This window comes from Misgurnus anguillicaudatus, chromosome 13 (assembly GCF_027580225.2).
Source record: "Misgurnus anguillicaudatus chromosome 13, ASM2758022v2, whole genome shotgun sequence".
Classification (NCBI taxonomy): Eukaryota; Metazoa; Chordata; class Actinopteri; order Cypriniformes; family Cobitidae; genus Misgurnus; species Misgurnus anguillicaudatus.
The window spans coordinates 18,419,130-18,445,860 of record NC_073349.2 but is presented as its reverse complement, the minus strand read 5'-3'; the positions used below and the strand labels follow the sequence as shown (position 1 = coordinate 18,445,860).

The following is a 26,731-nucleotide window of genomic DNA, read 5'->3' as shown; positions in this document are numbered from 1 at the left end:
TCGTTCGGAAGGTTGGTCTGGAGCACTCTTAGCTATACCTTATCCCACTTGACTCCGCTAGGGGCCATGACTGTGATAAAAGCTTGTGTATATTGCAGTCTATATAACTAAATATCTGTTAAAAAAAGTTGAAGTACACTCCGTGTTAAATTAGGCATTTTTTATTTATTTAAAGAATAAAACATTCACATAATTAGACATTATTACACTGATGGTTGTTAGATGTTTTATATTTTTTTCCAAAGGAACATCAGCTGTGAACTATTATTACAGGCTAAAGAAACTATTAAAAAAAGATTTTGGGAGGAGGAGTTGGTGAAACTATGGCAGGCAGCTATACAGCGAATCTTACTATTTTATTTGTGCATTTCATATCCGTTAAATCTTTAGTTTACCGGCTATTTTAGCTGCAAATAAAACAAATCAAGTTAAAAAATTGCATGCCACACGGGAGCACATTCATCACGAAATTATAATTTTTGATTTTCCTAAATATTATTATTGATGTTAATTCGACTTTGCATCGAAGTTTTTTTTATGTTTTATAACTTTGAGGCAACTGCATGCCATATTCTTTATAAACATTAAAAAGAAAATGCTCCACTTGATAATTGCTTGTATAAGGTCAACAAATTTTCCACATTAAAACTAATCAAAGCTTAAACCTAAAACAATCATACTATATATTTATATATCATATAATATATATATTATGTTATATTTAAGGTTAACAGACAGGCGCGGCTCCAGAAATGCGTCCATTAAGCGTTATCCGCATTGTAAACGCGCTGCTTGCGCAGTGTCCAAACACATAAACGCGTGAACTAATGAACAACAATTTGTTTTTCTATATTTTAAGTGTAATGCCAAGCCAGGTGACTTGCACGACCCACCTTATTCCCCTGTGCAACGCATTTATGGGAACCCCTAATATAAATTATCCTTTAAAGTGAAGGAATAATGGATGCATTGGAGCACTTTATGCATGATACTTTTGGACATGAAGTTGCGAGTTTTGCATGGATTTGATATAAAATAAAATATTCAAGGTTTATATTTAGTTGTTTGCAATTTGAAATATTTTTACCAGATATTCCCAATAAATGTAACTTGAACTATTTCTGAAATGTTTATTTAATAAATAACACCGCTCTCTCATAACGCAGCGAAGTACCTATTACATAAAGTGAACAATTGATTGTCGAGCAATCGATATCAACCTATTCAGCACCATCGCCATGGACAGCACCTGGTAACGTCGTACGTAAGAAAGTATACCTTAAGAAACCCTCTAAGGTACAGTTCGGGAAACACGCCTAGAAAAGGTAAACCTGTAGTGAAGGTTTAACTTAAGAGTCTTCGTAGCGCGCTAAGAGTCAACGTTATCGGGAAACGCAGCCCAGATTTAAATACAAGAGTTTGCAATCAAAGGTCAAAGATTACAATGTTCAAATGGTCTGAGCTAAGCTATTTTACATGTATGCATTTGGCAGACACTTTTATTCACCTCCAGTGACCTACAGTGCATTCAATCGATACATTTTTAACAGTATGGGTATTTCCTGGGATTTAACCCATTACCTTTGCATTGCTAATACCGAGTTACAGAATCACTTATAGCAGACTTTATAATTTTACAGTATAGTCAGCAATTGTCTCATTTGTAGCTTTTGTCTCTTATAAAATTTTAAAAGAAACATCTGAGACCTGTCAGACAATATGGTCGAAAAATTGTCCCTAGCTGTCACTGGGGCAGTACCCTTTAAAATTGTCCCACAATGTATACCATTTAGTTATATTAACTTATTATGTGCAAATTGGTACCACCCAGTAACAGAACTTTCTTTTACCATTTTTTCTGACAGTGTACTTAAATTTTATTAAATGTCCCAAACTATGAAATCTCTATTATGCATTATTCTTCAAATCGCTGATTATTATATTCACATACTATGTCTCTTACACTGGAAAAAATGAAAATAAAGGTTATGAAAGATTGAATATTGTTTACTGGTGAGGTGAACCTTTTAACCTTTTCTTACCAATATGAACATTGGCAGAGAACTGATAAATTCCAGTTACAGGAGCTGTAAATCGTCCAGTGGTCTGATCCATTCCCGTCCCTCTGAGGAAGGCACCTTTGGCAGGAGGCTGAAGGTATGAAACAGGTGAGAATTATAGAGGACATACAATAAACATCGCACATCAAATGACCAGTTTCTTCTTGACACTATCTGACGCAGAAACTACTTGTCAAACATAAACAGCAGTCACTCCTTATTAAAAAATTTGAATGATACACAAACACATAAAATGCAGACGGGCATTCCAAGCATTATTGTCTTAGATATTTGTTTATTATCTGACTGAGTTCTTTCCCTCCACCATCTAATAAAGCTGCAAATCAAAGCATCCCGCATACACTGTTAAAAAATGAACAAGTTTTAGGGCTCAGCTTGGGAGCACATAACCATTAAATGACTAGAAATATGTAGATATCTGCCAAGAATCCTCCGATTCTGTTTTTGATCATAACTGCAGCATGCAGCCATGCCAGACCGCATTATTCTGCATTACGCCTCCAGAACCCACCAACAGTTCCAGACGAAGACGCTTTAATAATGAGTGCTCCAGCTTAGTGTGCTAAATGCGGTTTCAGTTATGCCAGTTTTGTGCTGTCAACTTCGAAAACACGCAATGAATGCCTGTCTTATACATGTCAGACCAAAACAGACACGTGAAAAGAGTCCGATTTCTAAATTTGACATGCAAAACTGTTATTTTACCCATGTGACAGGTTTGAAAAACATATATATGATCGTAATTTCGCTAATATGAAAAAGTACAATTAGATGATTTATGATACTACTTCCCTACCATACTGCATTTACAAGTGATGAAGCATATTTAATAATGAATGATAAAGGATATTTAACAATAAGGTTGCATTTGTTAACATCAATAAGTGCAGCTAACATGAACTAACGATGAGCAATTCTTCTAAACAGTAAAATAGATTTGTTGGTTCAACTTAAAAAGGAACTTACCTGTGGCCAATTGCATAAACCTAGCCACTAAGTTAAGTCTTAAAGGGACACTCCACTTTTTTCGAAATTATGCTCATTTTCCAGCTCCCCTAGAGTTAAACATATGATTTTTACAGTTTTGGAATCCATTCGGGTCTGGCGCTACCACTTTTAGCATAGCTTAGCATAATCCATTGAATCTGATTAAATTAGCATCGCGCTAAAACATAACCAAAGAGTTTGGATGTCGTTCCTATTTGAGACTTGACTCTTCTGTATTTGCATTGTGTAATAAAACCGACAAAAAATGTAAAGTTGTGATTTTCTAGGCAGATATGGCTAGGAACTATACTCTCATTCTGGCGTAATAATCAAAGACTTTGCTGCCATAACATGGCTGCAGGAGGCGCAATGATATTGTGCAGCATCCGAAAATAGTCCCCTTAGTATCTTTCAATATCAGGGGACTATTTTCAGGCACTACGTAATATCATTGCCCCATTGTTACAGCAGCAAAGTCCTTGATTATTATGCCAGAATGAATAAGTTTATTCAGAAAACCATGAAATTCCAAAAGGTTCACATACTTTTTCTTTTATATGTTAACAAATGCAACCTTTTTGGAACGTGTTACTATGACTGCTATAGAGGATACTCCACAAATAACATGGATTTTCGTTGTACGCTGGTTATTGACATAATCAAAATAACACAAGCCTTAGTTTTTCCCTAAAACAGGGTGTTGTTTTGAATAGTGTCTATTTTTATCCCAACTACTCACTAGTCCAGAACCCAGACAGAGTACCTTTTGTACACCACAAAAAAGCAATGTGTCACACTGCATATAAATATTTTAAGAGGCTTTACTTGATTGGCTGATTGACCAATCCAGCATCCCATTACAGTACTACGCTCATATAACAAGAGCCAATCAGAAGTTACTACTGTATGACAGCTGGCTCTAAATTCATTTGTGAAGCACACACAGGTTGGAAGCTCTTAGAATTGTTTTTCAGTATTCGGAAAGCTGTCACTATGAAGACACAACTATGTGATTTGTATCCAGATGGAACCAAGACAAGCCAATTTAAAATCATTTTAAGAGTGGAATTTCTTAAGCTCTGACAAGAGCGTAACCTACCGCTACAAATAATTGATCACATGCACTTTTGAAGTTTTACTGTAAATGACTGTGTCCCTAAATCACTGGAATGCTTATTCGAATTGGCATTAATGTTAATTTGCTACTCTTGGTATTAGATACCCTATTTCCTTCTTTTTTTTATCAGCCTCTCAGCACTAATGTGCTCAATATGATACACTAGTGTAGTGATGCAAACAAATGAGCGGGTTTAAAACAAAAAGATAGTGAAAAGGAGAAATGTAGATACACATATTAAAGGGGCCATGGCATGAAAATCTGACTTTTTCCATGTTTAAGTGCTATGATGGGTCCCCAGTGCTTCTATAAACCAAGAAAATGTGAAAAAGATCAACCCAGTAACTTAGTTTTGGTAAACCATTCTCTACAAGCACTTGAAAAAAATAGGTTGTTGAAATTTGGCTCTCCTTATGATGTCATAAGGAGCTCTTATTATAATAATACCACCCCTTAATCTGCACTATCCGACCACAGCACTGCCATTTAGTGCAGGGAAAAGCACAATTGAGTTTTAATTGCAACAAACCACCATCGTGATCAGTGTTTGAATTTCATCAGCTCATTTGCATTTTAAAGGACACACCCAAAACAGCACATTTTTGCTAACACCTATAAACTGGCAATTTTAAAACGCTATAATAAATTATTTATATGGTATTTTGAGCTAAAACTTCACATATGTGCTCTGGGGATACCAAAGATTTATTTGACATCTTAAAAAAGTATTGTGGCATGGCCCCTTTAAACTTAATAATTTACCATTTTAAATCCAGTATGTCACATACGTGATTCATGTTTACCTCTATTCTCTAAAAAATGTTGAGTTGTTTTAGTCATCGTTGGTCAAATATGGAAAAAGCCAACTGTTGGGTTATAATTAACACATGTTTGGTTAACAAAACCCATAGAGTTATTTATAATCAAACAAAAACAACCTGTATTTGACCCAATGATGGGTTGAAACAACCCAGCATTTTTAAGAGTGTATCTTTATACTATCATCATTAAGTATTTGACACTTTTTAGATGTTCGTACTAAATTAAACCATAGTAGATGTATTTTGATGGTCCTCTTTAGACATTCTGACTTTAAGCAACATTGCGCCTACTGTAATAAATAAAAGTCCCCTCAGGTGAGATTAAATAATCACAATAATATGAGGTGTAGTGTATATGGTAAAAAAATGGACAACAAAATTATTTGGCCAAAAGCCAAAGCACATTATTTAATTCCAAAAAATAGTGGATTTTCCTGAATATACAAAAAATGCATAGAGAATAAACCTCATAGAATATAAAGCATACACTGACTGAAATATATTTGTTGATCCTCTTTTGTGGTAATATTTTCTAGTCATTGTCCTAGTTGGGTTATGTCTATAACATTGCACATGTTAGAGTAAAGTTAGAGTTTAGAGTAAAGATGTCAATTGTTTGAAGTTGACCATCACTTTTGACCACTACTGTACATGTCAAAAAACTCTCAGAAGAGTATAAGTTGAGTTTTAGTGTCTGTTAAGCTAAGTACTAGGTCGGTAGTCGGGCAGGTTTTAAGAGTTGTCTGATTTAGTTATTTTGGTGTGTTTTACACCGTTGGCTAAAGAAAGTCATTATCCCCTTTTGTTAGCCAATTCACCATATCGAATCGGCATTGGCACTTGTCTGGGAGACATATAATTGGAATTAGCTGTTCAGACCAACCTGTGCACAAAAAGAAAAACAGAAGTGATGAAGCAAGAACGTGTTCCATCTGTCATTCTAGTACGTGAATATTTGACAAAAGATATGTCTTATAAGTAAGGTGACCAGATTTTTTTAAAATGAAAAAGCAGTGACATTTCCTAGTTCAATGGTCAAAATATCATTGAAATCTTATTTGTTATGATCTATGAATTTAAAAAACGGGGACCAAACCTTTTTGAATGTTTTTTTGTGGGTTTTTTAAGGGGAGAACACCAAAAAACGGGACTGTCCCAAGAAAAGGGGGCCACACTCTGGTCACACTTTAAAAATGGCTGGGTTATTTTGGACCCATGCATAATGGGTATATATTGGACAGAACACATGCTGGGTTAAAAATTACCCAATGTTGGGTTGTTGTTATGCAACTATGGGGTAATAATAACCCAACAGTTGGATTACAACAACCCAGCATTGAGTCAATTTTAACCCAGCGGTGTGTTCTGTCCAATATTTACCCATTAGGGGTCAAAAATAACCCGCATATTTTTTGAGTGCACCTTACTTATACGGATATACAGTATCACGAAAACTTCTGTGATTAGTGACATTTGTGTGAAACTGGTAAGCGGGTCCTGCTTTGTTTTTATTTTTTGTATCCTAGCCGTCACTAGGTCTTCTGGTTTCCGTTTTGAATAATGAAAACCAACTACTGCCACCGACTGGTACGGAAAGTTATCTCACGCAGATGCAAAATAGATGCGCAATGGCTGTTTGGTGTGACGGGGCAACTTTGGACCCACACACAGCCGGCCACCAAGAAATGTTAGTCGACCTCACAGTCTGTGCTACTTTGTGGGCTTCGGTTTGATGTGTCCCTACCTTTAGAGGTAGGGTTAGCAAAGTTGACATACTTGCATTGTAAGTCGAATGTTTGTTAGGGGATCATTACAATAAATTGTTATAGGATATTCAGCAGACAGTGAACTAATATTTGAATGATAGTTAGCTGACTTAGGTTTTTTAGAGCCAACAGAAAGTCAGTGAGGATCATCAAAATAAAGTGATACTGTTTTTATAATTTTACTTACCGTCTGAAAGTTTTGCAGCTCTGTCAGAGTTTTCTTGTCGACGACTACAGGTCCTCTGAGTTTGCAGTGAAACGCTTCTTCGATTCTTCTGAACGAGGTCATGCCCTCTAAAGTAATAAGAGTTGTGGGCAGCTGACTGGGTTGGTTGGGCTTGTCCACTGCAGCTCGCCTCTCTGTGGCCTCTGTTCAAACAGACAATTAAACACATCACTAAAGACAGTTCATTATTTTGTATCTGACTAAATGTCCAACTAATCTTTATGATAGCAACTTGAGGATAAATTGCAATCCCTTACAAAAATTTTGATGCGTGTCGTGGGCCCTCACCTTTGATCATTTCTTTGAACTCTCGCAGGAGGACCTCTTGAGTGACCTCTGCCCCGGGAGATCCTGGAGGTCCCTGAGGCCCTGGAGGACCGGGAGGGCCCGGTGGACCAGGCTGATAATCAAAAGAAATATAATTGTTCCACTTTTTTCAAATCAACCTCGTGAAGCTCAAAAAGGGTGTTTCGCTTTATGTAAAACATGTCACAACTTGCAATGCATAATAAATTCCTTGGTAGCGATAAATATACGTTAAAAGATTAACATTCACAGTTATTGAATATATGTAGTGCAGTATCTCTATAATTGTACTTATTAGTTTTATTGTCATCTAAACTTAGCGCCTGTGTTCCCACCTAGCCGTTTGATTTATCGTCACTCAAAAAATATAGAGGAGAACTGTACTGTATGTTTTTATACCCTTATGTGCTTCTGTCAGTTACGTCTCTGACATTTGATAATATGTGATTGTTAAAAATTTTCCGCACCAGTGGTCGTTTTCGCTTTCTGCATTTTCCGGGAAAGTTGCCCACAGGTCTCTTCACGAAATCCAACCATGATCCAAGAGGGTCCACTCTCTGGTTCTCACTGACCTGTCGAATCAAAACCAGAATTGATGCATTTCTTTGCCACGCTTGCTGTTTTTTGATATTTTTAGAAGATACAGATGACAAACTCTTTTAGTATTAGATTCGGTTAACACACGCCAGAGAGAAAAGGCATGCATTATAATATCTGATGAATCATTGAAAGCGATCTATCAAATATTTAATGCCATTCTCTAGTTGTTGGCATTTCATGCAGTATTGTAGCGAAGCTGAATGAGTCATAATTTCTGCTTACAAACCCTCATAGGAAAATTTTGCCTAAAGATGCTATTAAATGGTGCCAGACATCATAGCAGGTTGTACTCTGTACCCTTTTCTTTCTTTCTCTCCTCTACATTTCAGTAAAGGAATAGGTCTTTGTGTGGCATGCCGCGCTATGCCAAACACATTCAGTCAAATAAGTACTTTACCCTTTGCTTATTTACTCATTTTCAGTAGTGCTCTCAGGTGCTACGTCAGTTTTGCCCAGTAGGGTCTGTAAAAAATAAACAGCCTTTCAAAACTGATCTGGTTAAAACAAGTTTCCATGAGCAACTCAAAATGAGAGGTCCAAGACTTGTTGCATTATACTGCGGGTTGCTTTATGCAATAGTTAAAAGTGGTTAACAGTGAATGCATTGCTGCTTTGTGAGCTTTCATGTTCATGTCTCGGAGGTAGAAAGCTAACCCAGAACGAGCTTATCAAATATGCTATATTTAATATAATTCACTTTGTTTGGCAGCAGTTTGAATCCTCCATATCCCAGCCTGGAATGTCTTCAACAACCATCAGCCAAGTGTAAGACATATCCTTTCCTTTTTGGGGAATATTGTAACATTTATATTTATTTTCTAGCTATTTTCTTAAAGAGCCCCTATTTTCCTTTTCATGATTTTACATTTCTTTTGGTGTGTAATGGGCGTTTCACACGGTACGCGGTGTGAAGCATTTAGTGCAAATATGTTTATCTTTAATGGCACCTGCCATGAAGAGTCGTGTCCATGGAAGAGGCATGATTTTGGGTGCACGAGCAATGCATGCGGACCGACTCCGCTTTACTTCTGTAACTGCATTGTTTTGCCGCTTTCCACACGTCTTTTCTTAACAATGAACTAAACACTCGCGGCTGCCGCGTACTGTGTGAAACTGCTTTAAGTGTGTGTTAGTAAATGTTCACGATCTGCAAAGTATACGATGACGCAGTTATCGTCTCCAACTGAAATCTCATATCTTGGACTACAATGATTAAAGGATAGTAGCGAATAGTTTATTTCTGCAGCTGGTTGACGTGGACTTTATTATAATTCTTAAATTAATTATTAAATTCTTGATCTTGCAGCACATTTTTTTTTTAAATGCGATGGAATATGCAGAATATTTATGCAACTTTATGCAATGAAATTGCGGGAACTTGCAAAAATTAAGGATGTGGTTTGCAGCTTTTCAGTGATGTTCCCGTTGCGTAATTACATCATTTCATAACGTTCCCATAGCAACAGGGGACATGGCTGCGCTTGTGTGAAGTAAATGCAACAATTTTCAACTTTCTGCTAAGATATATGTGACTTTTTGCTACACGAAAATGCGGGGATTATGAAATCATGCAAGCCCCGCATATTTTGAGTGCAGATATCTGCAATTCATCCGGCGAAAGTGCAGCGTATTTGAAAAAATGCGGCTCCCGCATAAATATGCGAACTTTGGCTGATTATGCATTGAATCATGCGATTGCATAATCACGTTTTTCTGCAGAGACTGATATTTAAAGAAATCGCTACTGACTATTCAAGGCCTGATTCAAACATGAGTTTAAGCAGTAAGGAGTAACGCTTGTTTTTTGTCGTTTCAAATGCAGACATGGTTTTATGTTTTAGTATCCTAACCTTTAGTATTCTTAGGGGCGGAGCACACCAAAGCTTTTTTATGCGGCTGAAAATGCCTGGAGGATGCCAAATGCCAGCTGTTTTTTTTTAGACTTGTCTCATCCCTCCTCCACTGTGATTGGACGGCTGTGTGAGAACTGACATTGACGAGTGGAGCTTTTCACCCAAAGTTGAATCTCTTTCAACTCTCGATGCTTAGTGCTGAGCACGGAAAAAACGCAGAGCGCCGGCTTTCAATGCAGAAAAAATCTGCCAGCTGCTGGCTGTTTTGAAAAATGCCGCGCTTCCATTGGAAGTGCTTTGGTGTGCACGCCCCTTAACATAACTGATCAGCTGTTATGTTCTGCTCAAGCTGCGCTGGCAAAGTTCGATCAGCTTGGTTATCTGCATTAGATTCAGGCTCGTATTGATAAGGTAGTAAAGACGATATTATCTCCAGTTGGGAGCTGATATTCCAAATATGATATTTGGCCAATCACAACGCACTATATAGCTGGACGATCAGAGCACACCGTGCTTTTTTCAGAACATTGAGCTTTGCTTTCTCAGGGCATAGAGGAGAAAAAATAATGTAAGATATATGGAGTATAATGTGTTTTTTGAACCATAAACCACACAAACACATTGTATTACACCAAATAACACTCTTTTCAACAACGTAATAGGGGCTCTTTAATAGCTATATACAGAAATTAAGAAAAAAAAACTCCAGTGTTCTGAGAATTTGCTTGCTTGTATAAAAGAACACGATGTTTGGGCCCAAACTAAATATGAATTTCGAACACCCAACCACAAACAATTCTAAAGAGCTGATGATGTTTCGTTTTGGATGAATTGCTGGGCTTCTTCAATCAAATAACCACAAATATGAATTGCATCTCTTTAAGCCCTTCCCTAAACTTCAAGTGACTGCGGTTGAGATAGAAGCAGAGATAGATACGAGTTAAAGAAGGTGAGCTGTCTGAAATGGAATTTGTTTAGGTTTGGCACTGAGACCCGGATCACTTATCTGTTAAACTAACATGCTGTGGCTCTTCAAAAAGACCTGCCCGTGTTAAGCAACAACAAAGTAAACTGTTGTTTTTCTTACATATACTGGAATGAGAAGAGCTCATATTTTTGGTTGGGTGTAACAACCCGTTACTTATGACAGGAGACAAAATAAACAACTTAACTAGCACACAAGTGAATGTTGGCTGTCGCTGTGTTATTGGTGCAAAAAAATGTCTGGAGACAGATTTGTTCTGATACAATTTCCCAAACACTGGAACAAGATGGGCGATTGGTTTTATATTTCTATTGTCTTATATGGAATGCTTTATAAATGCTGATTGTATCGTTGGTATGTAAAAATAGGGCAGAGTGGGTAAGAACTAGCCACAGGATTCTTATGTTACCAGAAAGCAAAAAATACTCAGGTCATGAAGTTCTCGTAATATTGTTGATACAACACGGTTCAATTAAGGATCTTTGACAGGTTCAAACAGCAGAAGCTTTTTCAAGATGACAAAAACTCAATACAGTGCCTAAACACCTCAAGAGTTACAACCAGTTTCCACAAGATTTGCAAGATGGACAAGCCAACACCTTCACTGAAGCACTTAAGAACATATGAGGAACCTCCATTAACACCACCGATGATCAGAGTCAGATCAGATAGTAAACAGGGAGGATCCATAATTCTGTCAAGGCAAGGATTAACTTGCCTGAAGTGCCTGCTTGGAAATAACGTACAAGTTTGTGAAAACGCATCAATTCTCCATGTAATCTAATTTTGTCATGTTCTCTCATGTTCTCTTACACACAAAAAGGAGAAAACAATATTTCTAAATGCTGATACGCACACACGTTATCACACAGATCGTAGCTGTGAACGTAATGATCAGCTCTCCACTACAGGTCTCTGAAACAATCTTTGGAAACACGAGAACATTTTATTTAGACTTTCGACTCGTGTGGAATGTGCAGTGGTTAGTTCAGTGCGATAAAGTTTCCAATATTTCAGTGCACTGTGTACACAGTTGATTCAGTTGACAGCGGTAGCATGGCTTGTATGAAAAGCTTTATGCTGAAGTTATTCAGATCATGACAGATCATGGCAAGCTGTTATTATCTCAGCATACCACTGGGGTGAATTTTTCTCCCATAAGTTTGTTTTGGGACAGTTAAAACAGCAGACCTTTGTGGAGAAAAGCTGCCAAATGCTCCATTAGAGACAGAGTTAAAAGAAGTCTAGTAAAGGGCTTTGGTGAGACTATAGATGTTATAACAGACCCAGTAAGCAAATCCTAAGCATATTACAGTAATATAAAAGGTTGAAGATGATAGGGAAAGTTTGTATAGCATAGTGCTATGAGAGATTTATTAACTGAATGTGAAACGTTTTAGGTATTTATGAGCCAACACAAAGTGTCTTCACTGTAAGGTCATTTTTTCACTTAAATTTTTAGGTTTAATCAATTTGAATTTACAATTCACTTATTGACTAGTGAGGAGTTGCTATAAATGATAAAAAATAAAGTTGAATTAGCTTAACTCATTATATGATTTAAAGAGCACCTATTGTCCAATTCACGCTTTTTAATTTCCTTTGGTGTGTAAGTGTGTATTAGTACATGTTAACGATATGCAAAAGGTACATATCCCAAAGTAAACAATGACGTGAGTTATCGTCTGGGATTGCTGATGTAGACAAGACCGACATTATCATAATTCCTCCCGCTTTGGACTCACAGCCTGTCCTGTTAGTAACCAAATCCTTCAAACATGGTAAGGAGCATCACGTTTCCAGCTGACGTCAAATCTATTCAGGCCAATCACAACGTACAGATTAGCTGGCCAATAAGGGACACAGAGCTTTTCAAATGCATGCGTTACAGGAAGAGAGTGAAATGCGGAGCTACAAAAATGTCCGGTATATGGAAAATACAGCCAAGTCTTACGAAATTTCGCTATATAGTCATGTAATTTTTTTTTTCTTTTTCGTGATATTATCACAAATTTCCGTGTTTTTTCGTGATCGTATAACGAATTCCTGTTTTCGTGTGATTATCACTTATTGGTTACTAAACTGTTTTGTCCTGTTTTCGTACCATTGTTGCTCCGGTTTAGGGTTAGATTTACATAAAATGACATCCCTACCCAAACCCAACTCTAACCCTATAACGCCAGGCGACATATAAAAAATAAATCACAAAAAGTAGTATAAACCAATATATAAAGTGACATTCTAATGCAAGCACCAAATCTAACCCTAAAGCGAAGCAGCAGTCGTTTAGAGGTAGGAAGAGGCAGTTGAGTGGCCAATGCGTGATAATCACACGAAAACAGGAATTCATTATACGATCACGAAAGAACGCGGAAATTTGTGATTATATCACAAAAAAAAGAATAAAAAAATACTATATCACGAAACCTTGTGAGACTGGGTAGGCAAAATAATGGGTTTTTTACCCATAAACACGTTACTTGGGAACGTTACTTTAAAAAAGTAATTAGATATAGTTACTAATTACTTCTCACAAATAGTAACTGAATTAATTACCAGGAAAAGTAATTACTGCGTTACTTAAAAAATTCTAATATTTCAAATAATTTGAATGCCCCTTACAAAATTAAATATGTTAAATGACTAAAATGGATACTAAAGAGAAATCACTAATTTTGTGGCAGCATGTGACGATGTGAGGTGCTTTATTAGATCAGAATTACTTGCCACAGACGTGGAGAGACTTTTTCTTCATGGGCATAAGTTGCACATTACACAAACATTCTTGACTTTCACCTCAACAATGGAAAAGTAGTGCTTTATACTTTGTGTTTGCGACCGCTACCTTTGAGCTTGTTGTACTTGCCATCGCCCTGTCGCCGGTGTTTTCGGAGTGATTGATGCTCGATGACCGGGCTGCATGTCAGTGCTTTGAGATGGGGCACACCGCTGCTCTTTGAGAAGAGAAAACGACGCGTATTTTCATGTCAGTCTACAAAAGTCTCCGACCACGCCAGAAAAGATAGCTAGATTTGTCCTATAAAGTCGCTAAAGTGATAGAAAGTTGCTAAATCTAGCGACAAAGTTGCTCAGACTTTTTTACATTGCTCGCTCGAACTCGGACTGTGTGTGCGTGTCTGTTTGTGAACTCTGCCTCTGGCTGGCTAACGATGGAAATTAAGCCAATCATCATCAGCTATGTGGTTCTCCCACCCACTCTAACACACACAAACCAATCATCATCAGTTATGTTTCTCACAACACACACACACACATACACACACAAGAGAAAAACAGTGTTTGGCCGAGAGAGCGAGCATACGCGGGTGAAAATCACTACAGTGAATCAATTTTAGTAACGCGCAGCATTTTAATGTCAGTAACGATAACGGCGTTATAACGGGGGAAACAGTAATTTATTTGATTACTCGTTACTGAAAAAAAATAACGCAGTTACTAACGCCAATTACTTATAATGCCGTTTTTCCCATCACTGCCCATAAACCACGCGAACACATTGTATTTTACCAAATACACAAAATAACGTTGTTTTTTGGCAATGAAATAGGTGCTCTTTAAAGTAACCGCTCACTATTCTCTTGTTTCTAAAATTTTAATAAATTATAATTTCAAATTGTGCAAATCTAGAAATATTACAAATGTTGTGTTAGGAATCAGCTTTGCCTCTGCCAATAATAATGATTAATCTATTAGGCCTCAAACATTATTGTTTCAAAAATGTAATTAATTTACTTTCAAATTTCACAACAAAGAAAATTCAAGGTTTATTAATATTTGTACAGTGTGTATTAATAACCTGTGCTGTAATAATGCAACATTTTTCCAGATCTCATTTAGAACTCACTATTTGTTTAACCTTTAGGGAAAATGAGAAAAATATATTTTAAGAAAGAAAAGTCACAGACATTTTTCATGGCAGCGCGCCACAGCAAACATAAACACAGCCATAAATATTTGCCTCCAGGCCACGTTCAACAATTATATTGCAGTGTTTGATTGTGAAGGACCTTGTAGACGCATTTAAGATTTGTCTTTTCATTTTATTATGCAGGTATATATGAAATGGTATTGGGATTATTGGGAATTGGTCTGTTTTATTATAGACGTGATACAGTGATAAAGTAAGGTGCTTTTGTTTGATCTGATTTTTTTGAGTACGGCATGAAAACGAAACTCTAAAAATTACTTGTTGCACTTAAATTTTTAACAATAATTCATTTTTAGTGATGAGTTGCTACAAATTATAAAAAAGAAATAACTTTAGCTAACTCAACTTTATTTTTCTTATTTATAGCAACTCCTCACTATAAGTCACTATTGTAAATTCAAGTTGATTAAACTTTAAAAAATTTACAGTGTGAGTTAACATCTCATATTGGTCCTTGAACAACAATCCTGTCATGCCACCAACCCAACCCTAACAATGGCACTAATCCTAACCATAAAAATCTTAAGAGCTGTCAAGTATGTTGTTCCAGTACCAGTAAGATGTTAAAAAATCTGCTTCATCAAATGACTGAGGGTTTTCTTGTTGTTTTTAGATGTATCATCACTGTCTGTGCATTCATCCATGCATGGCTCAATGATTTTTCCACCCATTGCTTTTGAGGAAAGACCTCCTCTTTTGTATTTGCTCGAGACCTGTGTGCATCCTCCATATCACCCACCCATCATCTCCCAATTCACCCATCATTTCACATCTATAGCTGACAAAAGAGAGCCTGATGGATAAGCCATGGCCACATACTTGTCTACAGATATTCCCTGTTATTACACACCTGTCAAGTCGAGATTGCGGTATGTGCCTATGTGCGAGATAACAACGTGTGATGAAGGTAGGTTCCATAATGCATCTTATTGGGTCAAGTCAACAGATTTATGGATTTGATTGGATTTGATGAACCAGTGCATACCTGCAATTAAGGTTTCTGTTGGTACCAAGTCATTACAGCTTTGGAACTCGACACACAAAGAGATACAAAAAATAAATTATTATTTGGCTGGATATCAAGCACCAGAAAGCTTCAAAGGGCATCATTTAACAGGTAACAGACCCAGCAGCGCTGTATATTTCATTACAGAGGCCTCATTACTCTGTAATTCCTTCCCTGTGGACAAAGTCTGATAACTAATACACTCCAAATGGACGACAGATACAGTTTTTCGTTCACATGTATGCCGAATATTTGTTTGGCAGTTACCGTAAAGTTCCTTTCATCGCATTCTTACGCGAGCAGTGAAACAGGCAGTTAAACACTGTGTTATTACTCATGGGGGGAAAGTTGGAAATTCGCCCGTAAAGCCCACACGTCATTAAATAATGACATCAAAGACGCCTGAATCTAATTTACTCAAAACTTACCCATTCTCACCAAGAACAATAAGACGTGCAAGTCAGAATACACTCGAAGTAGCGTACATGTAATGAGGCCCTTGTGCGGTTCTAATAACTCCCTGTTTCATGGCATTGTGGCAGGGTAAACATTGTTTAGATATTTACATGAACGTGAAGTGCGCATTCCTGGCTAGTGAAGACATGTGAAAAGAGACGGAGCCACGGGACCTATTATGAGATCTGCTAAAGAATTGTTCAGCCTTCCTCTCGCATAAAAAAGTTAAATAGGGTTTGATTGCAGCATCACACCTGCTTTGTGTTCAAATTATAACCTTCAGCTCGTTTGCGTTGGTACTCATTTTCCTATTATCTGTGGTAGGTCAAATGGACAGCTACGAGAAGATCCGCTCTAACCGTAATGCTGCACTCTCCTGGAAGATAAATAACTGTGGTTTCGAGGTTCTGGGAATGATAAAACTGAGTATAACTGTAAGATTATATCTTAGGTAAATAGCGATTAAAATGCTTCGTCTGTAGAATAATTTGGAATAATAGTAAAATGTTAGATAACTAAAATTGTCTGAAAGGTTATTGTTACTGGCAAAAATAAATTAAACAAAAAAAAATGTAAACTGTAAAAAAGTTGCTTCAACTTAAAAAGTAAGTTACTTGGTTGCCTTAAAATTAGGGCTGTCAAAAGATTAATCGCGATTAATCGCATCCCAAATAAAAGTTTGTGTTTACATAAAATATGTGTGTGTAGTGTGTATAATTATTATTTATATATAAAAACACACACAGTCATGTATATATTTAAGAAAAATTGGTTATATTTATATATAAAATATTTATGTTTCTATATAACATAAATTATATACATTTATATACAGTATATAAATACAAATATTTCTTAAATATATACATGAATGTGTGTGTATTTATATATACATAATATTTATACACAGTAAACACACATATGTTATGTAAACACAGACTTTTATTTTGGATGCGATTAATCGCGATTAATCTTTTGACAGCCCTACTTAAAATGTTTAAGTGTTAATTAATACTAAAAATATTTAATAAACTTTGTTTGAGTTAACTATTATTTTTTATGTTAAAATAACTTAAAATTCAACCTGATCTTACGAATTTCCGTAGAATAGACACAGAATATTTTGCTCATTTATCCATGTCACGGATCTCTGCAATTTTCCTTGTCCGTACCACAAACTTTCTTTTTTGTGTCAGTTTCACGTATTGGTTACTCAATTGTCCTATTTTTAAACCATTTTTACTTTGGTTTGGGGTTAGGATTGGATTAGGATGTGAGTTTGACTATTGGTTTATACTATTTGTTCCCGGATTTTTAAACAATTGTCGCCTGACTTTAGGGTTAGAGTTGGGTGTGGGTTAGAATGTCATTTTATGTGACAGAAAGTCGTTCTGTCGGAGCTGATGGTGTAGTGGACAGTGCTCCAACATATGGTGCAGATGCACTTCCGGCGACCCGAGTTCGAATCCCGGCTCGAGGTCCTTTGCCGATCCCATACCCCTCTCTTCCACTGTATTTTCCTGTCGCTTCTCAATCACTTACTGTCTATCAATAAAGGCAAAATGGGCCAAAAAAATTATATAAAAAAAGAAAGTTCCAAAACCCAAACCCAAGCGACAATGGTAAGAAAATAGGAAAAACAATTGAGTAACCAATACGTAAAACTGATACAGAAAAGAAAGTCTGTGGTACGGACACAGAAAAATGCAGAGATCTGTGACAATGACACGGATAAATGAGCGAAATATTCCGTGACTATAACATGGAAATTTGTGAGATCAGGCTGCAAAATTTTAAGATAAACCAACAAATCATTTTTTACATTGAAAAGTTTAAAATAAAAACTGTATTTTATCTATCTATCTATCTATCTATCTATCTATCTATCTATCTATCTATCTATCTATCTATCTATCTATCTATCTATCTATCTATCCATCCATCCATCCATCCATCCATTTCTTCATACTGTTCAGCACGAGCTGTGAGCTTATAATTAAAGGCACTGTTTCATCCAAATAAAGTGCTATCCATCCATCCATCCATCCATGATTCCAACCATCCATGCATGCTTCCATCCATCCATCCATCCATCCATGCTTCTATCCATCCATCTCTTCATACTGTACACACGAGCTGTGCGCTTATAATTAAAGGCACTGTTTCATCTATATATCCAAATAAAGTGCTATCCATCCATCCATCCATTCATGCTTCCATCCATCCATCCATCTCTTCATACATTACACACGAGCTGTGCGCTTATAATTAAAGGCACTGTTTCATCTATATATCCATATAAAGTGCGATCCATCCATCCAACCATCCATGCTTCCATCCATCCATCCATCCATCTCTTCATACTGTACACACGAGCTGTGCGCTTATAACAAAAGGCACTGTTTCATCTATATATAAAGTGTCATCCATCCATCCATCCATCCATCTCTTCATACTGTACACACGAGCTGTGCGCTTATAATTAAAGGCAATGTTTCATCTATATATACAAATAAAGTGTTATCTTTCTATCCATCCATCCATTCCTCCATACATCTATTCATCCATCCATCCGTACCTCCATCCATCCATCTATTCATCTATTCATATTGCACTCTTAAAATGGCTGGGTAATTTTTGACCTATAATGGGTAAATATTGTACAGACACTGCTAAAAATTACCCAATGTTGGGTTGTTGTTATGCAACCATGGGGTACAATAACCCAGCAGTTGGGTTAAAATAACCCAGCATTGGGTCAATTTTTAACCCAGCACGTGTTCTGTCCAATATTTACCCATTATGGGTCAAAAATAACCCAGCCATTTTTAGAGTGTGTACAGCACAAGCTGTGCGCTTACAGTTAAAGGCACTGTTTCATTTATATATCCAAATAAAGTGTTCTGTAAATATCAGGGTAAGTTTGTGCTTATAAAGTCATTTTTAACCTTTATCAAACAATACTTTTCAAAAACGCATAACAAATCTTTTTAGTTTTTTACTACATGCACTGTACAAACTAATTTGATGCCTTATTTTTTGTTTAATCAACTGAGATTTACAAGTTTCAAGTTCATTTATCTTGACAAGTGATGAGTTGCTACAGTTAAAATTAAATAAGTTAAAATAACTAATCTGAGTTGAAAAAGCAAATCATTTTTTTTTTATGTTGTTATCGTGTAAAAATAGCAAAATATTAGCAGCAGACTTGTTGGTGTTTTGTCACTTGTTTGTCTCTTTGTTGAGATTGTCCGACAAAGCAAGTTTTATAAATAGCAGCACATTGATCCTATAAATCTCATCCTATACCTCTAAAGGTGATCTCCATCACTAACTCTGAATGTCACTTTAACCCTGCAGTGGCACAATCTGAGTTTTACAGTGATTATGTCATTATGCTCTGATTGTATTGGACAAGATGAAAAGATATTTAGCAAGGGGTGGAAGAGTGACTAATCCTTCTCGAGGTGTCCCCTTTCAAGACCCTTTCTGTGAGGCATTGTGAGGGGCTTACGCAGCCTGCTGCCTCGGTTTTTCAGGGGGCCGCACCGCGCCTATCGGATGTCCCAGACACAGCGGAGTCAGCCTGGTCTGTGAATGACAGAATCAATGGGCTGGGAAAGAGCTCTGCCAAGGGTCTTTAAATATCTACCCACCTAAATTTCCCAGGAATTACATCATGGCATCCTGCCTATGCTGGGAAGAAGATGAAGAGGATGATGCAGTCATGAAGGAGACACTTGGGGTGTGATGATGAGGGAGCAACGAGAAGTACAAATAAGTTACAGCTTAGAGAGACCATGGAGGTTGACACAAGGTCACCAGTCATCGCATGTTTCCTGGGGGTTGAGCACTTCAAATAAACATACAGTATAAAGATAAGGCACAACCAGTATGCCACAATAGTGATTTGTAAAAATGAAAAACTCTATTACTGACATTTATCTGAATAGGGCAATAAGTCTTGTCAACAAGATCACTGAAGCACATTAGTTATGGAAAGAGCGGTTGGCATAAGGGTAGGGGGGTATTTGTAAACGCCAGCTATATGGGTGGCCTAGAACAAGAGCTAATTTTCCAATGGAAACCCCAATATCTAAACAATACGGAAGCCATAAACAAATAAAGATTTCAAATAGAAATATTCAGACCATGCTGGAGCCAGAAAATGTCAACGTACTAAAGCCTGATGACATTTTCCATGCTCATAGAAATCAATGGTAATTCTTAGAGTTGTGTTTGTTTTATACGCAGACAAATGCCATAACAAATTTGTGTGTGCCAAGGTCTGTATCGTAACTCGTAACACAAAACGATTATCAACGCAGCGTCTCTTACTGTAGCTCAGCATTGGGTCAGCATCGCAAAAGGTATGGGTTTGATTCCCAGGCACTCACTTTGAATAAAAGCATCTGCCAAATGCACTAAAAGTATATCATTTAAAGGCCATCTACCGTACATTCTGATAGAAAGTCTCCGCTATTGAAGGAACAGACTGATACTCTAATCAAACTCTTTGATTGTGCATTCTCCGCATAACTCAAGCAGTCGTCCACTTCACCCATATAGAGTCTGATCTTGAGCCTTATTTAGACGTGGTGTGAAGATCTGTCTCTGGAAACCATTCACAAGTGATCAGCCCAAATCTCCTTTACACCTGCTAGTAACATGCGTCCCAAGATCGTCTCCTATGGGACTTGTTATTGGATTTTAAAGCGACTATATACTTGACGCATCTTTAACACACAGACATTTTTCAAACTAATTTTAATATAAAGCTCATCTGTTCCTGTAAGTGTTTCTGTAGCTCAATATTTAGAGCATTGCATCAAAAAGTTGTATATTTTGTATATACACATACCCCTTATCCGCTTAATCCCGGCCTCGGGCCATTCAGAAATACCGGTTTGTTGGCAGAATGCATTAAGAGTCTGATAAAAAAATGCTACTTTACAAGAAAACATGTCAGACGCATTTGGGTTTTGCATCTAAGTATATAGTATATACATACATTAACACTAAGAAAGGATGTGTTAATTTTTTACACATTGTTTTGTGTTATGATATTTATCACATTATGTGTTTTTTAAAGCGACATTCCACTTTTTTAGAAAATATGCTCATTTTCCAGCTCCCCTAGAGTTAAACATTTGATTTTTACCATTTTGGAATCCATTCAGCTGATCTTCGGGTCTGCCACTTTTAGCACAGCTCAGCACAATCCACTGAATCTGACTAGACCATTAGCATCGCGCTCAAAAATAACCAAAGAGTTTGGAAATTTTTCCTATGTAAAATTCTATAGTTACATTGTGTACTAAGACCGACAGAAAATTAAAAGTTGCGATTTTCTAGGCCAATATGGCTAGGAACTATACTCTCATTCTGGCGTAATAATCAAGGACTTTGCTGCTGCAACATCGCTGCAGGAGGCGCAATGATATTACGCAGCAGCCGAAAATAGTCCCCTTTGTAACTTTCAATTGCAGGGGTCTATTTTCGGGCAGTGTGTAATATCGCTACGCCTGCTGCAGTCATGTTGCATCAGCAAAGTCCTTGATTATTACGCCAGAATAAAAGTATAGTCCTAGCCATATCTGCCTAGAAAATCGCAGCTTTTCATTTTCTGTCGGTCTTAGTACACGCTACAGAACAGTCAAGTTTTAAATAGGAAAAATATCCAAACTCTTTGGTTATTTTTTAGCACGATGCTAATGGTCTAATCAGATTCAATGGGTTATGCTAAGCTATGCTTAAAGTGGTACAGCCGGACCCAGAGATCAGCTGAATGGATTCCAAAACGGTAAAATCAAATGTTTAAGTCTAGGGGAGCTGGAATATGAGTATTTTTTTTTTTAAGTGGAGTGTCCCCTTAACACTATATGTGTTGTTTTAACACATGTCATTTTATATTAATTTTGTGTTCAATAAATAAAAGGGACAACACAAAATGTGTTAAAATAACACAAAATGTAATTATGTAAGTGTAAATAAGAATTAGTTGATATAAATATTGATACAGATATATACACCTGTTTCGTTTTAATCAGATCTTTTCAAACACATCTCCATTACCAGGTGTAAAGACGGGAGTCTATGGTGTCTAGACTGTACAATACCACTCTCTCCCTTCTTATCACACCAAACTTGCACTATATAGAAAAAACAGCTGCAGTCCTCTCCTTGGGCACATATAAAAAACTGTTATTGCCTAAAACTATCAGTCTTGCTTTCTGATGTCCCCTTACATTTTCTTTACCCTTTTACTTCGTGTGGTTTTGACACTTTACAGAAAGACTCTGTTGCTGAAAAGCATCAGTGTGTGCTTTCCCCATGTGTGGCATAGCATTTACATTTATGCATCTATGCATTTGGCAGGCACTTTTATCCAAAACCACCTACAGTTCAAGGTATATAATTTACCAGTATATGTGTTCCCGCTGGGAATTAAGGCCAGGACCTTTACGGTGCTAACGCAATGCTCTACCAGTTGAGCTACAGGAATTCTGTGAGATTAACTTGAAATAAAACCTTCATTTCAAAACTTTCAGAAGTAGCACCTTTGGGTCATATTTTTCTTTCAAATTTAGTTACTGAAATGAAGACACAAAAAGATTGAATAAATAGCACTTAAAAGAACACATCTTTTGCACTTTTTTAAGTTAAATCAACTAGGATTTACAAGTCATTTCAACTACCTTGACAAGTGATGAGCTGCTTTAACTTAATGAATCAAGTTGAATTTGCTTTAGTTATGTCAACTTTATTTACCACTGGCCAATACAGTTGATTAAACTTAAAAATGTAAGTGCAAAAAGATTTCTTCCAGTGAACATTTAACACTGCACATTAAACAGTAAATTAATTCACTTTTGATGCAAAGTCAGAGCGAAGATACAACAACATAAGGACTGACCTTAACACTGTCATCCTGTTCCTCACTGTTGGAGATGGTGGTGTTGAATGTTTCAGTGTGTTGTGGACTGAGCTCCTTCTGCTTCTTACGTGCCTTCCTGCCCTCAGCCCATCCTAGAAGGATGCACTGACTCCAGAGCACTGCCGTCACTAAAGCTAACAGCCAGAACCGCATCTTCACCCCACCAGTCTGGAGACTGCTATCCCGTGAAAAATCTCCTCTTGTTGTTCCCACTGCAGGAAGTTCTTGGTCAGGAATACAGAGCAAGTGTTCCTGGGTTTTAAATCATATGCTTGACCTCACCGAAGAAAATCAACAGGCAAAGTAATGAAGGGACCTTTTCACCCAGTGGGAATTAAGCTGGCTGATAGTTCAGCTTGGTCTTGATCTTCTTAAAAACCAGCAAAATGAGGTTGAAGCTCCTGTGGCAGCAGAAACAAAGCAAAGCTTACTCGCCTATGAAATGTGTCAAGCGGAGTGGTCCTGGGAAATGACAGGTCGCCGCTGAGCTGACAGCAAATGAACCCATTAGTGAGATTTTTCACGCTTGCTGTCCTATGGTGGGGGTCCAGAAGATAAACGTCCAGGCAGATGAAGTAAAGGAGAATGGATGAAGATTATTTAGATTTCCTCTCTCTGCTTCTTTGCCTCTGTCTCGCCGTGGAGCCTCAGTGGTGTAGCTGTCAGTGATCCATCCAAGTTGATTCTCTGGTGAGCAATGCCGAGCTCTCGCCCCATCAGTCTTCACATGTGGTTCCTTCTTGAAGCTGAGGTGGAAAAAAATGTCCCGGGGGAATTGGAAGTTGGAACCGCTCCAGTATTCGTAGCCTTTGGCCTTCTTTTGCCTTTTTTCCTTGCAGGGAAAAAATTGGTCCCCCGCGGCTGCCCCGGGGAAACTTCAAAGCCGTGAAGCACTTCACGAGACAATCGTGTGTTTTCTCTGACAGCTTCAAACGTGCCCACTTTCGCTCAAGTCCCCGGCCCTAGAGTAATTCATCAGCCTGGTCCGGCGGGGAGATAAAAACACATGCACACTCACCTCTAATTGTGCGATCAGCCTGGGATTTGTGGTGGGTCTTTCGTGCTCTGTGCTTGCTTGTTTCAACACAGTTGTGTATTGGTGTTCTCACTCTGTCTAGATCTTATGTTGCTACTTCTGCACTCTCTCACTGTAAGAGTTTATCACAACCCCCTTGCGCTCTCTCTCTCTCTCTCTCTCTCTCTCTCTCTCTCTCTCTCTCTCTCTCTCTCTCTCTCTCTCTCTCTCTCTCTCTCTCTCTCTCTCTCTCTCTTCCTCATCAGTGAAACTGGCAACCCCAGTGGGCTCAGCCCTGTTTTATCTCACTAATGAAATACTCAAGTCTTGTGAAAGCAAGGGAGAGCTCTTTGGCAGGCAGACTCAAGGGAATGCGTGTGTTCATGTGTAGAAGTGTAAATGTGTGTGTGTGAACTGTCCTACTTTGGAATAGCTATGTATGTGTGACATTTAGTCACAAAGAATTCAAACAACCCACAAAGAACTGCATTGAGGCATCACTAGATGCTTTTGCACTGTCAGGTGAGTGCGAGCTACAAATGGGCCTCACTTGGCCAATAGCATTCGACCTCCAGCTGCGAGGCCAAAATCGAGACGTGTCAGGCCAATAGTGCAACAGCGCTTTAGAAAATCACGCCCTATACACCCACCTGGACCTAACGTCGCACAATCCCACCCGTTAAGGAGGAAGTTACTTCAATCTAACAGGAGACAGGAGTTAGATCGCATCATCAGACAACAAACATAATGGAAAGAACCATATATACCCTGCTGAAAAAAACAATAAAACCATTACAGAAAATTCGATTGGTTTCCATTAAAATACCTATCGGAACCATTAGCTTTTACCATTAAAACCACTACACTGTAGTGTGTTTTGGGCCATATTCCATTAGAACCAATACATAGAACCAATACATACCATTAGAGACCAACAAAAACCAATACAATGTAGAACCAATAAAATTCCCAATAAAACCATTAGAAATTTCTGTAATGGTTTTATCGTTTTTTTCAGCAGGGTACCATAATGGTATATAAATATATACACACACACACACACACACACTGTATACACATTAATGGGTGTAATAACTGTAATTGCTTGCAAATATGTCCGTCTGCGTGTACACTAACAGCTGTAAAACATGACAAATGGAGAAAAAGACTGGTTTTAAAGCCTGGGTGAAATTGCGGTGTTAACATATCCTTTACTATTTCTATAATTTTCCCACATGTAAAATTTCTGTAATATGCCTTCGTATTTACACTTTCGTATTTACTATAGTGAACTGTAGTGTTTTTTTTTTACTTTACCATTGTAAATATTAAAGTATACTACAGTATTTTACTGCTGGTAATCAATTCACTGTGGTGGTGGTACTACTACAGAATACTATACAATGCATTAACCAAGTGTAGTAATTGTTATAATATAGTACATCATACTATATTTTAATGCAGTTAACTATAGTAAATAGTAATGTTTACAATCATATTATTTGGGTTAACACAATCTGCTAATGTCATTTATCAATTTGTACATACTGTTATACATGAAATAAAAAACAATCATAGTAACATGATAATAACCTATTAAATTGTAATAATTGTCATTTTTGTAACTGTGGTGTCACAGCTCTCTGTAACAACTGCTCGGTACCTGGAGCTCTTTCGCCCTCTGGTGGCTGAAAATAAAACATCAGAAATGCAGCTTCATTTTGAATGTACAGTGGCAAGAAAAAGTATGAACTTTTTTTAAAAATTCATGATTTTCTGAATAAATTTGTCATAAAATGTGATCTTATCTTCATCTAAGTCTGGGGTATTGACAAACATAATGTGTCCAAAAATAATTACACATAATAAATTCTGATCTGTCATGTCTTTATTGAACACACTCATTCAAAATGGCTGTGGAAAAAGTAAGTGAACCCTTAGAATGAATAACTGGTTGACCCCCCTTTGCAGCAATAACCTAAACCAGGCGCTACCTGTAGCTGTGGATCAGACCTGCACATCACTGAGGAGGAATTTTAGCCCATTATTCCTGGCAGTACTGCTTTAGCTCCGTTATATTCTTTGGACGTTTCATGTGTGTGGCCCTCTTCAACTCAATCCATAGCATCTCTATTGAGTTAAGGTCTTGGCCATCTCAAAGGGCAGATTTTGTCTTTCTGAAGCCATTCTGTTGTGGACTTGCTCCTGTGTTTTGGGTCATTGTCGTGTTGCATCACCCATCTTCTACACAGTTTCAGCTGACGTACAGACATTCTCACATTATCCTAAAGAATTGTCGGATATACTTGGGAATTCACCTTTCCCTAAATGATTGCAAGTTGGCCAGGCCCTGATGCAGCAAAGCAGGCCCAAATCGTGATGTGTCCTCCACCATATTTTACATTTGGGATGATGTTTTAATGTTGATATGTCGTGCCCTTTCTACGCCAGATGTAGGGCTGTGTTTTTCCAAATAGTTCAATCTTAGTTTCATCAGTCTACAAAACATTTTGCCAATACCGCTGTGGAGTGTCAATGTGCCCTTTTGCAAACTTCAGGCATGCAGCAATGTTCTTATACGCAGTGGCTTCCTTTGTGGTGTCCTGCACTGGATACCCTGCTTGTT

The 26,731-nt window shown here is 37.5% G+C and overlaps 1 protein-coding gene across 1 annotated transcript in view; it reads right to left on the bottom strand.

The window, feature by feature from the left end:
• Positions 1-24,780, bottom strand: part of c1qtnf12 (C1q and TNF related 12) — a 33,073-nt gene extending 8,293 nt beyond the window's left edge. The window contains exons 1-5 of the mRNA XM_073875272.1: positions 23,070-24,780; positions 7,772-7,876; positions 7,287-7,398; positions 6,960-7,141; positions 2,043-2,151 (exon numbers count right to left, since the gene is read on the bottom strand). Coding sequence (XP_073731373.1) covers positions 2,043-2,151; positions 6,960-7,141; positions 7,287-7,398; positions 7,772-7,876; positions 23,070-23,243 — 682 coding nt within the window. The 5' untranslated portion in view covers positions 23,244-24,780. The remainder of the gene's footprint in view (positions 1-2,042; positions 2,152-6,959; positions 7,142-7,286; positions 7,399-7,771; positions 7,877-23,069) is intronic.
• Between the last annotated feature and the right edge of the window lie 1,951 nt (positions 24,781-26,731).